The sequence below is a fragment of the Lissotriton vulgaris genome, unplaced genomic scaffold, assembly GCF_964263255.1.
Source record: "Lissotriton vulgaris unplaced genomic scaffold, aLisVul1.2 SCAFFOLD_2465, whole genome shotgun sequence".
Lineage (NCBI taxonomy): Eukaryota > Metazoa > Chordata > Amphibia > Caudata > Salamandridae > Lissotriton > Lissotriton vulgaris.
Genome location: NW_028245675.1, coordinates 118,997 through 134,345, shown reverse-complemented (window position 1 = coordinate 134,345; position 15,349 = coordinate 118,997). Strand labels below are relative to the sequence as shown.

The 15,349-nt window shown below is 42.7% G+C and overlaps 1 protein-coding gene across 1 annotated transcript in view; it reads left to right on the top strand.

Moving 5' to 3' along the window:
• LOC147666317 (sodium- and chloride-dependent GABA transporter 2-like) overlaps positions 1 to 15,349 on the top strand; it is a 161,646-nt gene that overhangs the window by 76,916 nt on the left and 69,381 nt on the right. Inside the window, exon 2 of the mRNA XM_086949139.1 lies at positions 1,648 to 1,866. Within this exon, the coding sequence (XP_086805265.1) occupies positions 1,653 to 1,866 (214 nt within the window). The 5' untranslated portion in view covers positions 1,648 to 1,652. The remainder of the gene's footprint in view (positions 1 to 1,647; positions 1,867 to 15,349) is intronic.

Sequence of the window (15,349 nt, the reverse complement as noted above, 5' to 3'; positions counted from 1 at the left end):
ATGGAAGGGACTCGAAGGGACCAATGGGTCCCTAGCCAATGGGCTATTGGGTCCCCCTCCTACCTAGCGATGAAGTTCCTGTGATGTGTGGCACCTAGCTATCTCAGAGTGCCACATTCTTGCTCCTTGGATGATGGCAAGACCCTTCTTCGGTCCTGAGAAGATTGGTAGCCCACCTTAGGGGTGTAGCTACCAAAGAGCAACAGGCCCAAAGTCGAACAGGTTTTGGGGCTCGTTTTCGCTCCCCATTGCGGTCTCCACTTAGTCTTCAGGAACAAAAGACATCCTGTTCAGGGGTGTCAGCACATCTTCCTTACCAAAGACAACTCCACCTTTGAAAGTTGCTTTTTTGTTTATCCCCATGAGTTGCCATCCTATGGGAGGAAGTGAGACCTCTCTCCACAGAAACAGCCTTTGCTCCTGAACCAGGGAGTCATTCACATGTCTATCCAGGTGGGAAGAACTGTGAGGCTATTGGACTAGCTGGATACAGAAATGGCAACTTGATCATTAAGTTGCATTTACTGTCACAATTAATCTGATACCTTACATAACCCAGTTAGGTAGAACCATTCAGGAGTACACCGGGTTGGGTTGCCAGTTGGGAAAACTGTACTAGCCAATGGTGCTACTAACTTTATCCATAGCACAATGACAATTTTGATGTGTTGCTGTCTAGACATATGCAAATATATGTCTAACTTAAAACACAGCTCCCTGCCATAGGACTCTATAAGCCTTCCTTATGGAGACTTACATATATTGATAAGGCATGTGGTGGCCTTGCCATTGTTTTTTAATGCCCTCCCAGTGTGCAGTGGGAGATTGGGAGCCTTTGTGTCCATTGCCACATTTAGAGTGGTACAATTAGTGCTGCAGTCCAATGTGGACACTCTGCCATACTTGCCCTGGGTACCATACACCAGGGACTTATAAGTAAGTCAGTCCTTACCAATTGGGCATAGCCTATTCAACATGTCTTTTGCAATGGGCCAGAATGCTGGCACTGAAGTCTGGAAAGCAGGCCTCAGTTACTCTCAAAGTAGAAAAACCAGCAGCTAGCAGTCCAAATGGAAGCAAAAAGTGGGGGGAAACTTGCCAAAAACCTGTTTCCTTTAACATTGAAATTCTGTGCGCCGGTGCCAGCCTCAAGTTTCTGAGCAAAGCTTTAGGCACCAGCACTTATTCTTCTACAGATTAGGCACTGCCTACGAACCTTCCTTAACGGGAGGCAAATACTTCTGCCGAGATCTGGATTGAGCTGCAGAAGACTAAATCCAACCTTAAGACCTACCTTTCACTTACACACTGACTCACTCTGACATAGTCATTCACTTAACTACTCAGTAATTCACTTGCCTGCTCATTCACTCATCCAGCCATTTACTGACAATTATTAGACAGAACAACGGGGTTCCCAATCACTCTCTTGGCCTTCACAGCTAGGTGTACAGAAAGATCTTGTACTTTATAAATATTAAGCTGACAGGAATCACTGTAGGCAATAACTTCTAAGAGACATCCCAAACTTGTAACTTTGGAAAAGTTCAGCAGAGGTGTGAGATGATAAATAATGTTCCCTGAGTATCTCTTCCTATGCACATTGCCCTGTGCTCAATGTAAAATGCACTTGTGTTTGTGTTTTAGGGGTAATGGCTTTGAAGAATGCTGAGAGAGTTACCAATGGAAATACCATACCTGCACATGCGCTCATGGAAAAGAAGTACTTCGAAAAGTGCAAGCCAGAGATAATGGAGCGAGGGCACTGGAATAACAAGCGGGAGTTTCTGCTGTCGGTCGCAGGAGAAATCATTGGATTGGGCAATGTCTGGAGATTTCCTTTTCTCTGTTACAAAAATGGAGGAGGTAGGTCCAGGGCACTACTCTAAATTAGAAGCTAAAAGAATATTCAGACTGATAAATTATAATCCACCCACAATTGATGAATTCTATCTCCTGTAACTGGAGTACTGGAAAAGAGTGATAAAGTGTGGACATTTGGGGGCATATCATCAAGCGGTAGCGATAATTATCGCTGGCCACACTCAGCGCGAAAAATGTTATCGCTGGTAATTATCGCCAGGCTAGCACTGTATTAACAACGCATAGAGCAATGGAGATAATTATTCAATGTTTTCCATGGAACATCGCTGGTTTTTCAGCGATGTTCCATGGAAAATGGCAATAACTTTGCTGATACGACCCTCTGGTCGTATCAGCATAATCCACACCCAATGGTAAGTATACCTCAGTCCGCATTTTTGCAGACTTTAGCTTTTGGCGAAAACTGCTGTTTTTGCCAAAAACTAACGTCTGCAAAAATGCATGGCCCTCCTTGTAAATGTCGCAATGTGCACATCATCGATAATTTACAAAGAGTACTGCCCAGTGACGCCCACTTTGCATCTCTTTAGAGATGCAAAGCGAGGCGTTGGGAAAACGGGTGCTAACATGCACTAATGCATGTTAGCATACCCTTGTAGATAGGGCGATGTCATTTTTGCCGCTTTTTTGGCTTTTAAAGCCAAGAAATTGTCGAAATAGCCCTTGATAAGATGCCCCTTGGTTTTGGGATGATGTATGGGAATTTCCAAAGTAAATCTAGAATTTTGGGTAGGCATGGGTTGAAATTAGATTTAGACCCATTGTTGACGTAAATGTTCCATCATGTAATAGTGATACATATAGCCTACATTCTACCATTGGTATTATCTAATCTTGTAATGGTATCTAAGTTGGGGGACTTTTATGATGTGTAAATTTGATTTCTTGTTGCTTGAGATGAGTCATCAGTGGCGTAGATGAGGGTCATATGCTGCTTTTAGGTGTCTCTTTTGGTCAAATGTTTCTTTCAGTGGTTACTGGTGTATATCATGCATAGACAGAGGTTCTTATTCGGGTGCTTGCCAATGGGAGTATTGCTAAATGCATTAGCCATCTCTAAGTATGGAATAATTGATGTCTTTTCAGGGATCCATAGAATCCCTTATACTAGACTTGCTATGGGATGTTGGCTAGGTGCTGTATTTACGGTGTTCTATGTTGAAGTGAAATGGTATTTTTTTTGTGAAGAGTGGGGCCCTGTTTTGAGGTTGATGAGATACAACTAAATGGTATATGGTTATGATGTGTAATATCTTATTATTAGTGCTAGTTACAATAGACGTGGGTGACAGGGGAGATTGGAATGATGTGGAGTGAGATCCAGGGTTGTCAGAGGGAATACAATGTAGCAAGCTGTTATTGGAATAGGCAGGTGTTGGCCTGAATAGCAGATATTTAAAGACACTGTGAAGTTGTTCCTTCTATGCTGGTGAATTCAAGTCTCATTTTAAGAAGCTTTGAAACTGGTAGTGCTGCTGCATCACTATGAGACAAGTTCTCTGAACTTGGTGATGAGTAATTTAAGTGGATTTCAAAAAAGCCAGTCAAGATAAACAGTGAGGACTGATGTTACCTGTGCATTTCAAATTAGCTCAAATAAAGAAAAAGTGCAAGTGGAAGTGTAGGGAAGGGCTGAGAATGAGTGATTGTGCCTCACTGCGATCACATACAAACTAGGGTGGCCTAATGAGGCTGCACATAATTTAAAGCCATCTAACAGTCAAACAGCATTTCAAAGAACTGAAGCAATTTCCTAAAATTGGCCATTTTGAAAACAGGCACAGAAACAATGCAAGAAGACAAGGATCTAGGAGGGAAATTTGCGATCCTAGTGGCCATTATGATGTCAATCAAATGTCACTGTAGTGCAGACACCCTCTATAGAAAGGTCAGGCATACAAAATCAGCAAAACATGATGGAAAATTTACATTTTTAAAGAAGACATTCTATATACACATTTCCACTTATACAATATATATATATATTCAATTTTTTGCAGATATATATACATGTAAATATACATGCATATATATGTATATATAAATGAATATATATATATATATATATATATATATATATATATATATATATATATATATATATATATATTATTACCTACTGGCGATAGCCAGTAGGTATATATAGTTAGGATTTTTTCTCTATGGAACTTTTGAAAATTATATGTCTAATAACTTTGGCGTTTGTGGACGGAATCGGCTGAAATTTTCAGGAAAATGGCACATTTTGTTTCTGAGCAGCCCCTGATAATTTGGGGGGGTTCCGTCAAAGGGGGGCCGAGAAAAAAGGGGGGTCCCAAAACGCGTTTTTCCCATTCATTTTTCCATAGGGCCTTTGGCCTCACTTTTAGCTCGAACGGCTGAATGGATTTACACGAAACTTGGCAAAATTATAGGGACTGTTAGCCTGATGTGCCTTTGCTGGGTCTCAATATGTGTGTTCCAGTGGATTTTGAGAAATTAACGTTTAAAAAAACAGATATATCTGTGACAGCGTCCCAGATAGCGCACCAGATCGCGTACTTTTCGCGTAACGGAGCTTTGCGTAGCGAAGCTGATTGGCTCTCCGGTGTCTCTCAACATTCTAAACAGTCCGGTGCGGCCGCCATCTTGTCTCTCGGTAGGATCGAGAGACAAGAGGAGGAGAAAAACGAAGGGGGAATTTAATGAAAGGGGGCAAGGTAGATCTTTCTTGACCCCCTAGGAATGATGTTGGGGTTATTAAAGGGTCCCGTGGGGCAAATAATAAAAATGTGATTTTTCGCGGTAGAAGCGCTTCTCGGTTCGCGAACCGGGTCGCAAACTGGTAGCGAAACGTGAATTCGCCATTTTGTGTTTCGATTTAAACAAATTACTAGGTATAAGGGGGTATGGGAGTCGTATCCTGACCCCTTATGTTTTCTGAGGGTGGCTGAGGAGGCTCATATATGTTGATACATGTCTTCCAGCGGCTGTGCGTGAGCGTTTTTTTTTTTTTGCTGCGTGACGTCTGTTAACGTTCGATTCGATGGAAATCAGGAACTGTTGACCGCCATTTTGTCACTGCGAGTAAATATTTTGTTAAAAATAATTGTTATAAATTAATCCTTATTGATAAACATTGTCTGCGCCATCTTGCCTTTTTTGCAATGCCACACTTTTGTTGAGCACGGCAGCCATTTTAGATGCCTTGACCAGACCCACTCTCTGCACGCCGCCGATCCTCAGCATGGCTCCCCACCCTCGCAAGCATCTCCCCCACGCACTGGTCACCCCCGCTCTCTCTCTCATGCATGGGCCATAAACCTCCCCCCATTTGCGCTGCTCTTCCCTGAGAATCACACCCTGTGCCCGCCCAACACCTCCCTTATTTATTATTATTATTATTATTTTGAGTATTTGTAAAGCGCGACTGATACCTTGCAGGCTTCCTGGCGCTGGAGAATACTCTGCTGACGGATAAACCGGGAAAACAGTCAGACGGGCATTTATTGGGGGAAAAGCCAGGTTTTGATACGTCTCCTGAATGGAAGAAGTTGTGAAATCTGACGTATGTCAGTGGGCAGGCTGTTCCACAACTTGGCCGCTGCAACCCTGAAGGATCTGCCCCCGGTTCTGGTTTTATTGAATCTGGGTACCTTTACCAGACAAGCCGAGGATGAGCGTAGATCTCTGGCAGGAGTGTACCACAGAAACAGGGCTTGCAGAGGTTTGGGTCCGAGTCCGTGCAGAGCCTTAAAGACAATGCAGAGGGACTTGAAAGCCACACGTTGTTTTAAGGGTAGCCAATGTAGCTCGGCCAGAGCTGCTGTGGCCGAAGCCCTCCTCGTCCAGCCAAGAGCCAGCTTGGCGGCGGCAGATTGAATTCGCTGTAGTCGATCCATCAGCGTGACTGGAGACTCCAGGAGCAGGGCGTTACAATAGTCGAGGCGACTAAGTATCGTACACCTGACTATCGACGCCCGGGCTTGTGCAGGGAGAAGTGGCATGATTTTCCGCAGCGAGCGAAGCAGGGCTGTGCAGATCCCCACAGTTTTCGTTACCTGGGTTTCCATACTTAATTTGTTGTCAAGCATGGCTCCCAGGTTGCGAACCGAGGCAACTGGCAGAGGTTTGTCTCTAATCTCTGGGGGCCAGAATTCACTCGGAAACTGGCGGGGTATGTTGGTGCCTGAACAAAACAGGACCTCCGTTTTAGAGGAATTAAATTGGAGGGAGTTTCTGTGTAGCCATCCAGCCGTCTCTCTTAAGCAGTCATGGAAGGTGGAAAAAGGAATGGCATCTTCACCTTCCCAAGAGAGAATGAGCTGCGTGTCATCAGCGTAATTTATTGTTTTGATCCCAAAGGATTGGATTAGCTTGATTAGCGGGATGAGGTACACGTTAAAAAGGATGGGGCTGATGGAGGAGCCCTGAGGAACTCCCTGGGGTACTGGTGCAAAGGTGGATTGGAATGGGGGGAGGGAGACAGCCTGTCTTCTGTCCCGAAGGTAAGAGTGAAACCAGAGCAGTGCGGTGCCCTCCACTCCCACTTCACCGAGTCTCTGCAGCAGCGTACCATGGTTGACCGTATCGAATGCGGCAGACAGGTCCAGCAGTATCAGAGCCACTGGCTGGCCCCTGTCTGCACGCATGCGAAGATCCTCCATGGCTGTTAAGACCGCTGTTTCGGTACCGTGGGCAGGACGGAACCCGAACTGGTGATCGTCTAGAAGGTTGTTCTGTTCTAGGTGGCCGGTGGCCTTTCACCCTATTCACTACCGCACCCTCTGACACTCCTCTTCCTCTGTGTCCGATTGTCCAGGCCGGTCCCAGGCTATCACTTAGCCCTGCAGATGTAGTTTATGGCTCCAGCTGTAGAGAATCACCCCTCTTCAAAGGAGTTACAGTAGATCAAGGCCCCCACCCGATGAGATCCGTCACACCACACGCGTTCCTACTATCTGATAACCATCCTGTATTGTGCTTGGGGAGGGGATTCTCACTGTGAGGGTGTGTGGGTCCGAGCCTGAAGCGGAAGATTCCAGGGATGCCTTTTTGTACATCAAAGTCTTCACAATTATGTGTCACATTAAAAATATATAGCACTCCAACAAAGTTGTAGGATTATAACACTTTAATAACTTATAAATATATACAACGCTCCAACAAAGGAAACACGTTAAAAAAAACTTTTTAAACAACTATTTACATGACATTGCTTTAAGCAGGATAGACAAAGAAATGACACAGTGATGTAAAAGTTTCTGAAAGAAATGCCAAGAACGTCCCATGTGAAAGTGAATTTTATCTGGCAATTTTTTTCTTTTCCTTCTCATGAAAAGAAAGTTAATGCCAGGTTCGTTACCTGCCTCATCTGCCAAAAAAAAACTCTCGAGAGGGACCGAAAGAAAATATAGCTATGGTAATCATACCATGCATTGGCACATGGAGAGGTGGCACCCTCTTAATTATTCTAAAGCACAACTTCGAGATTTGGTGGATAATCCCCGACCGGCAAAAACATCCACCAATGACTTAGCAATAAGTGAGTCAGAGGCAAGGGAAATGGTCCCAAATCTGTAAAAGAACTTTAGGCAGATGAGATTGACTTGTGTAGCATGTGGAAAATTAATTTCATGCGGAGAGATGAGTATTACTTTAATAAATAGATCATATGAAAATCATCAATGTCCAAAACGTCCTAGAAAGTAATTTTTGTCATTTTTGAGGAAGAGAGATAACCTACAGTGGTACGAGGTCGTTTTCGTTCGTACTAGGGAGGCCAGGTGACATTCGTTCGGGGTGGCTTAGGGGCATTTAAAACAACTTCCCTGATACAGGTAGCATATAAAGTAGAGGCTAAATACCAGGATCTTTATCGATTGCTTTATGCTGTAGAAAAATGAAAAACACACAACAAACCTGGACCATTCATATTTTCAATGTTTCTGCGTACTATACTTTTTAACCCTTAACTAATTGAGCTGCTTCATTTCACCTGCTTTTTAAAAAAAAAAAAACAATCGGAAACAGTGGCCATTTCTTCGAAACCAATCTACGCGTTACAACTACGTTTGCTTTTTCAAAAAACCTTTAATAAAAATGTTGGTGCCCAAATACGGGCTTACAACCCCGTGGGCCGGCCACGGAGCAGGCTGGAACTGTAAATGGGGGGGGGGGGGGGGAGGTATTTATTTGTGGAAAACATAACAGAGAGTCAGTGGTCGTTGATTTCATAGTAAAAAGTGCGACAAGTGCAACAAAATCATATCGATAATTCATTGTGAGCAAGTACCAAAAGTGTCGACAATTCGAACCTTCAATAATAAATACAGTAATCAATGATGCATTAGAACTTAATATCAATTCATTGTTCGAACATGTAATCAGTCTTATCCCATATCAATTCATGTGCTAAAAACTGCATACATATCTCATGATATCAAGGCTGAGCAATCGGGGCACAACAAGGAGTTGAGAGTTTCATTTGTACCGGCGCCATTTTGGGTGAGGTCAGGAAGGTCCAAGTATAGTCAAAATGTCTCCACCAACTCGTGGTTGGACCGAGACCTCTTTCGGCAGTCCAAAAGTTTTCGTTGAAGGGTAGCAGAGGGGACTGGTGAAATGAACCATCAGTGAAAGTGGGGTGGGAGGAAACAATCTCTCCTACCGGGTCATACTGGTGTCCCACCGGAACTGATCAAGTTGGTAGTCTTGCAGGATTTTGGTGATTTCAAGACTGAGGCCGGCGCCGGCATGAGCGCGCCGACGTCCCGCGGCTACGTCGTGGTCGTTCCGTGGGTGATCATGGCAGTCTTTCAGACCGGTTACGGCCGTTTTCGGCCATTTCCGATCGTTAAATGGCAAATCGGTATGTAGGGGCTTAAATCCAAGGCCACGTGTAGGTAAATCTACATTTACAGAATCGGAAAAATTATTTGTTCGGTAAAATACCGAATCGGTAATTTTACCGATTCTGTTAATTTGTTATGCAGGGGGGAGTCTTCTGAGTCCCAAAGGCCTTAACGAATCGGTATTTTAGCATGAAATCAAACTTCATGGTAAAATACCGATTTCGGTGTGCATGCACATGTGTGCTCGCACACCTATGTCATGTGAAAGGCAGACCTGCCCTTAGGGCTGGTTTGCTTGCCATATGGCACCTGTGCCTGTTTTGAGGGTGTCAGAGGGTGTCAAAGTGATACCCCCTGCACCCTTGTGCATACTTTTTTTTTTTTATAGCATTGTCGAATCTAGTTCTTACTGTTATTGATTTACTGTTTGGTAATAGTGGTTAATGACATTTTTTATTATATTTCACCACAGATTCAACTGCAGATTATTTGGGAATTAGACAATGCTGTCTAAGGATAGAATTCGAAAGGCTACAAAACGTCAAAGACAGCTTGACCCCGGGAGCCGGCCGCCTATGTCGGGTGCGATCTCAGGCTACACCAGTGCTATAAGACTTGGGGAGGGGGTCGGAGACAAGCGTCTTCTCCGAGTCCGTGCCATCACACCGCCCCTCGGGGGCCTCCGTCAAGCGGTTTAGGGAGGTACCGTATCACATTGTTTTCAAATGCAGTCAGGTCCACAAACGGCCCCCACTTACTTTGAGAATAGTGAAGCTGCAGCAGGTGCAAATAAGGTTTAGACAGTGTTACAAGCGCTGCTCAGAACTCTGAAGTATGGCACCCAACATCCAGGACTTATGCCATTTGTGCAAGGCAGTGACATCGAAGCAACTCAGGGACCAAAACCATGAACGAACACTCATGTATTAAAATTTTAGTATTGATGCTTGACTGAGGCCAAGGAGATCAGAGTGCATGAGTCTCATGCTCGATCGATTGAGCTAGCCGGATCGGGCAACTAAAAGTATAAAATAGTTATGTAAATAGTTATTTAATAAAATGTTTTACCCTGTTACTTTGCTGGTGTGTTGTATATATTTATAATATTTGCATAGGGTTTGTCGTTGTTTTGGGTGGGGTGGGTGGCGGAGCCGAGCTGTCTTGCAGCCATCATCGTGTGGAGCTCAGTTCATCTCACTAGTTTCGTATTTCTCATGAGGGGTTGTTCTTAATGTTTCTATTTTAGCTAGGTCAAAAAGAGATCCCATTAGTGGCCTACTGATTTTGCTCGATTCCTTTTGTTTTTTAAAACGATTTTTAACTATCTGCAAAGACTAAACAGAGTATTGCGACTCTGTGCTTGTTTGTAAATAGAGAATGAACCAAAGAGAACAAATTCTCAAACAGTAAATGCTTGGATAACAATCAATCAAATGGAGAGAGAAGCAGACACGACGGATTAGAACGGGGGCAAAGGCCTGCGTTAACTACCCTTCACTATCTGCAAAGAGAGAGTACTGCTAAGAGAAAAGCGAGGGGGGGGAGGTGGGTGCAGCGTTCAAAGTACATCAGCGTGCATAAATACGAAAATGTTTTTACCTATCACGTACTTCACATTTGACAGCTTTTGATATTTGCTATTAAAAAACCATTGAAATTCACTGAAAAAACCATAGGTTTTAGGCCATATATAGTTAGGGATTAGCATTTACAAAACCATAATTTACTCGCACAAATCCATAGAAATTCGCATATATAGTTAGATGCAATAACTATATATCGCGCACCCGCAATCCACTGCTGATGATGTCACATATTACATCATTCATGACATGGTCAGTGACATCACTGATGACATCACTGATGACATCTGAAATGACATCACTGATGACATCACTGATGACATCTTAAATGATATCACTGATGACATCACTGATGACATCTCATTTGACATTACTGATCACATCACTGATGATATCATTTATGTGGTAATACAATGAACATCTTCAGACTCTAATATAACCTTAGATACAATCAGTGTAAACAGACACTCACAGACTGTCACTTATCCATGGAGTTACTCACACACCTAGTCAGTCATGCAAAGAATCAATCACACCTCCATTTTCTCAACTATACAGTTATACACATCTTACTTTATTCAAACATATACTAACACATATTTGCTCTCTTATACAATCCCTGATACATGTTCACAATGATCCATACAGCCACTCACACATTCACTGGCTCTTATGCACAGTTATTTATATATGTCAGCTCTCACATGTACTGTGTTTTACATATGTACTTACTTTGACATGTAGCACTGAGAAATCCATTCAATCACCAATACACTTATGCAGACAGTCAACCGCCCATACAGCTGTTTCCACATGCACTTTTGAACCCATACATCTAGTGAATCAACTACTCACACATCTATGCACAGAGTCATACACCTCCCAGCCACCCACACACACACTCAGTCTCCCGTACAAATACTTGGGCAAACAATCAATAACCCTTATAGTTACTCATATAGCTACTGATTAACACATGCAGCAGTTTACAGAACAACAGACATAATGATGCACAAATTAAGACAGTTTAGTCACTTACCCATGCACCCAGTGAGACACATTTAATCACTCACTCATACAGTCAGTCATGCACCTACTAAATCCTTCATCCAGACACTTATACATCCACTCATTCTTCAATATGTAAGACATATTTTAACACACAGTCACTGGATGATGTCATCAGTGATGTCATCAGTGATGTCACTGACCATGTCATGAATGATGTAATATGTGACATCATCAGCAGTGGATTGCGGGTGCGCGATATATAGTTATTGCATCTAACTATATATGCGAATTTCTATGGTTTTGTGCGAGTAAATTATGGTTTTGTAAATGCTAATCCCTAACTATATATGGCCTAAAACCTATGGTTTTTTCAGTGAATATATATATATATATATACATATACGTAAACATATATATATACATATATATATAAATATATATACATATATATATTCAATGAAAAAACCATTGGTTTTAGGCCATATATAGTTAGGGATTTGCATTTACAAAACCTTTTTTTACTCCCATAAAACCATTGAAATTCCATATATAGTTATAAGCGCTAACTATATATCGCGCACCCGCAATCCACTGCTGATGATGTCACATATTACATCATTCATGACATGGTTAGTGACATCACTGATGACATCACTGATGACATCTCAAATGACATCACTGATGACATCACTGATGACAACATCCAGTGACTGTATGTTTCTGTAAAGTAAAAATATGTCTTACATATTGAAGAATGAGTGGATGTATAAGTGTCTGGATGAAGGATTTAGTAGGTGCATGTCTGACTGTATGAGTGAGTGATTAAATGTGTCTCACTGAGTGCATGGGTTAGTGACTAAACTGTCTTAATTTGTGCATCATTATGTCTGTTGTTCTGTAAACTGCTGCATGTGTTGATCAGTAGCTATATGAGTAACTATATGGGTTATTGATTGGTTGCCCAAGTATTTGTATGGGAGACTGAGTGTGTGTGTGGGTGGCTGGGAGGTGTATGACTCTGTGCATAGATGTGTGAGCAGTTGATTCACTAGATGTATGGGTTCAAAAGTGCATGTGGAAACAGCTGTATGGGCGGTTGACTGTGTGCATGAGTGTATTGGTGAATGAATGGATATCTCAGTGCTACATGTCAAAGTAAGTACATATGTAAAACACAGTACATGTGAGAGTTGACATATATAAATAACTGTGCATAAGAGCCAGTGAATGTGTGAGTGGCTGTATGGATCATTGTGAACTTGTATCAGGGATTGTATAAGAGAGTAAAGTAAATATGTGTTAGTATATGTTTGAATAAGTAAGGTGTGTATAACTGTATAGTTGAGAAAATGGAGGTGTGATTGATTCTTGGCATAACTGACTAGGTGTGTGAGTAACTCCATGGATGAGTGACAGTCTGTGACTGTCTGTTTACACTGATTGTATCTAAGGTTATATTAGAGTCTGAAGAGGTTCATGGTATTATCACATGAATGATATCATCAGTGATGTTATCAGTCATGTCAAATGAGATGTTTTCAGTGATGTCATCAGTGATGTCATTTGAGATGTCATCAGTGATGTCATCAGTGATGTCATTTGAGATGTCATCAGTGATGTCATCAGTGATGTCACTAACCATGTCATGAATGATGTAATATGTGACATCATCAGCAGTGGATTGCGGGTGCGCGATATATAGTTAGCGCTTATAACTATATATGGAATTTCAATGGTTTTATGCGAGTAAAAAAAGGTTTTGTAAATGCAAATCCCTAACTATATATGGCCTAAAACCAATGGTTTTTTCATTGAATTTTCAAGGTTTTGTAAATGCAAATTCCTAACTATATATCCACTATAACCTATGGTTTTTTCTGTGAATTTCATTGGTTTTTTAATAGCAAATATGAAAAGCTTTAAAATGTCAAGTACGTGATAAATAAAAACATTTTCGTATTTATGCACGCTGATGTGCTTTGAACGCTGCACCCCCCCCCCTCCCCTCTTTTGTCTTAGTAGTACTCTCTCTTTGCAGATACTGAAGGGTAGTTAACGCAGGCCTTTACCCCCGTTGTAATCCGTCGTGGCTGCTTGTCTCTCCATTTGATTGTTTTTTGTCCAAGCATTTACTGTTTTAGAATTGGTTCTCTTTGGATCATTCTCTATTTACAAACAAGCACAAAGTCGCAATACTCTGTTTAGTCTTTGCAGATAGTGAAAAATCGTGTAAAAAAAATAAAAGTAATCGAGCAAAATCAGTAGGCCACTAATTGGATCTCTTTTTGACCTCGCTAAAATAGAAATATTAGGAACAACCCTTCATGAGAAATACGAAAATAGTGAGATGAACTGAGCTCCACACCATGAGGGCTGCAAGACAGCTCGGCTCCATCACCCATCCCGCACAAAATAACGACAAACCGTATGCAAATATTAAAAATATAGACAACACACCAGCAAAGAAACAGGGTAAAACATTTTATTAAAAAACTATTTACATAACGTTGGTTTATAAGATGATGTCAGTAGTGGACCGATGTGTGAATAGATCGAAAGCAGCACAAGGCTCCAAGATCCGGATGGCAAGCTCCTGGATGTTGGGTGCCATAGTTTAGAGTTCTGAATTTGAGCCTTTTTGAATGTCTGTGCTTTGTTGAATCAAATTTGCGGCTTGACACAAAGCTGACTCAAGCGTTGCTACTGATGCTATGCAGACCAAAACTGGTTTTCAGTTTGTACATTTTTCTAGATTTTTAATCCAAGTTTGGTTGACTTTGTAGAACGATGGCTTCAAATTTTCAACATACGGTGTGGTGGCGCTGACTGGGAGGGGGCGCTTCGCTCTTGCCCCCTCCCCAAGTAAGATTTTCATACGTGAAAGTACGTTAATGGTTTTGGTCCCTGAGATGCTTCGATGTCACTGCCATTCTCAAATAGCATAAGTTCTGGATGTTGGGTGCCATAGTTAAGAGTTCTGAGCAGCGCTTGTAACACTGTCTGAAGCTTATTTCCACCTACTGCAGCTTCACTATTCTCAAAGTAAGTGAGTGTCGTTTGTGGACCTGACTGCATTAGAAAACAATGTGATATATTACCTTCCTAAACAGCTTGACGGAGGCCCCTGAGGGGCGGTGTGATGGCCATGGACTCGGAGAAGACGCTTGGCTCCGACACCCTCCCCAAGTCTTATAGCACTGGTGTAGCCTGAGATTGCCCCCGACATAGGCGGCCGGCTCCCGGGATCCGGCGGAACTTTTTGCCTTTTGATGACTCTTCAATTCTGAACCTTGTCCCATCCAGCTGAGTTGCGCCCACTCTTGCGGCTACAGCGTCTTGCCCACCATCCAGCTGAATTGCGCCCACTCTTGCGGTGCAGCGATAGGCGGCTGCCACAGGACTCTCAAAATGGCGGCCGGCTCTTCGGTTTTGGGCCTGGTCCACTAAAATGGCCCTGGGACACCTTTGAACTCGGACGCTTCCCTGATAGGGCTTGGGTCCCATTCTCGAAAAGCGTCCCCTCAGCCGTGAAGATTCTACAAAAGTCTTGGGGGCCTCCGACTCCCGCAGGCTTCTGGTGGGGAGCGGCTGCCATGATTGCTCGTGGAATGGCCACGACGGAGCTACGAGATGGTAGTGGTCTCATGCTGACGCCAGCTTTAGTCTGAAACATCCAGAAACACTGTAGACTACCAATTCGATCAGTTCCGGTAGCGCCCCAACATGACCCGGAAGAGAAGAACTTGCCCTCCCCTCTTTGACTGATGGTTCTTGTTGCCTGTCCCCTCTGTTGTCATTTAACAGAACTTTTTGGACTGCTGAAAGGAGTTGTGTTCCGAACGCTGGTTGGTGGAGACATTTTGACTATATTCTTGACCTACGTTGTCGCGTAATGCGTTATATGACACGCCGCGTTACCGCACCCGGAAGTGATCCGAGGCGCGGCGCGCAGCGCGTAACGTAAGCATAACAGGACATGTGACTTGTTAATAAAACTTTTCATTGGTTCATTTTACTTTTGTTAATTTAATGATGAAA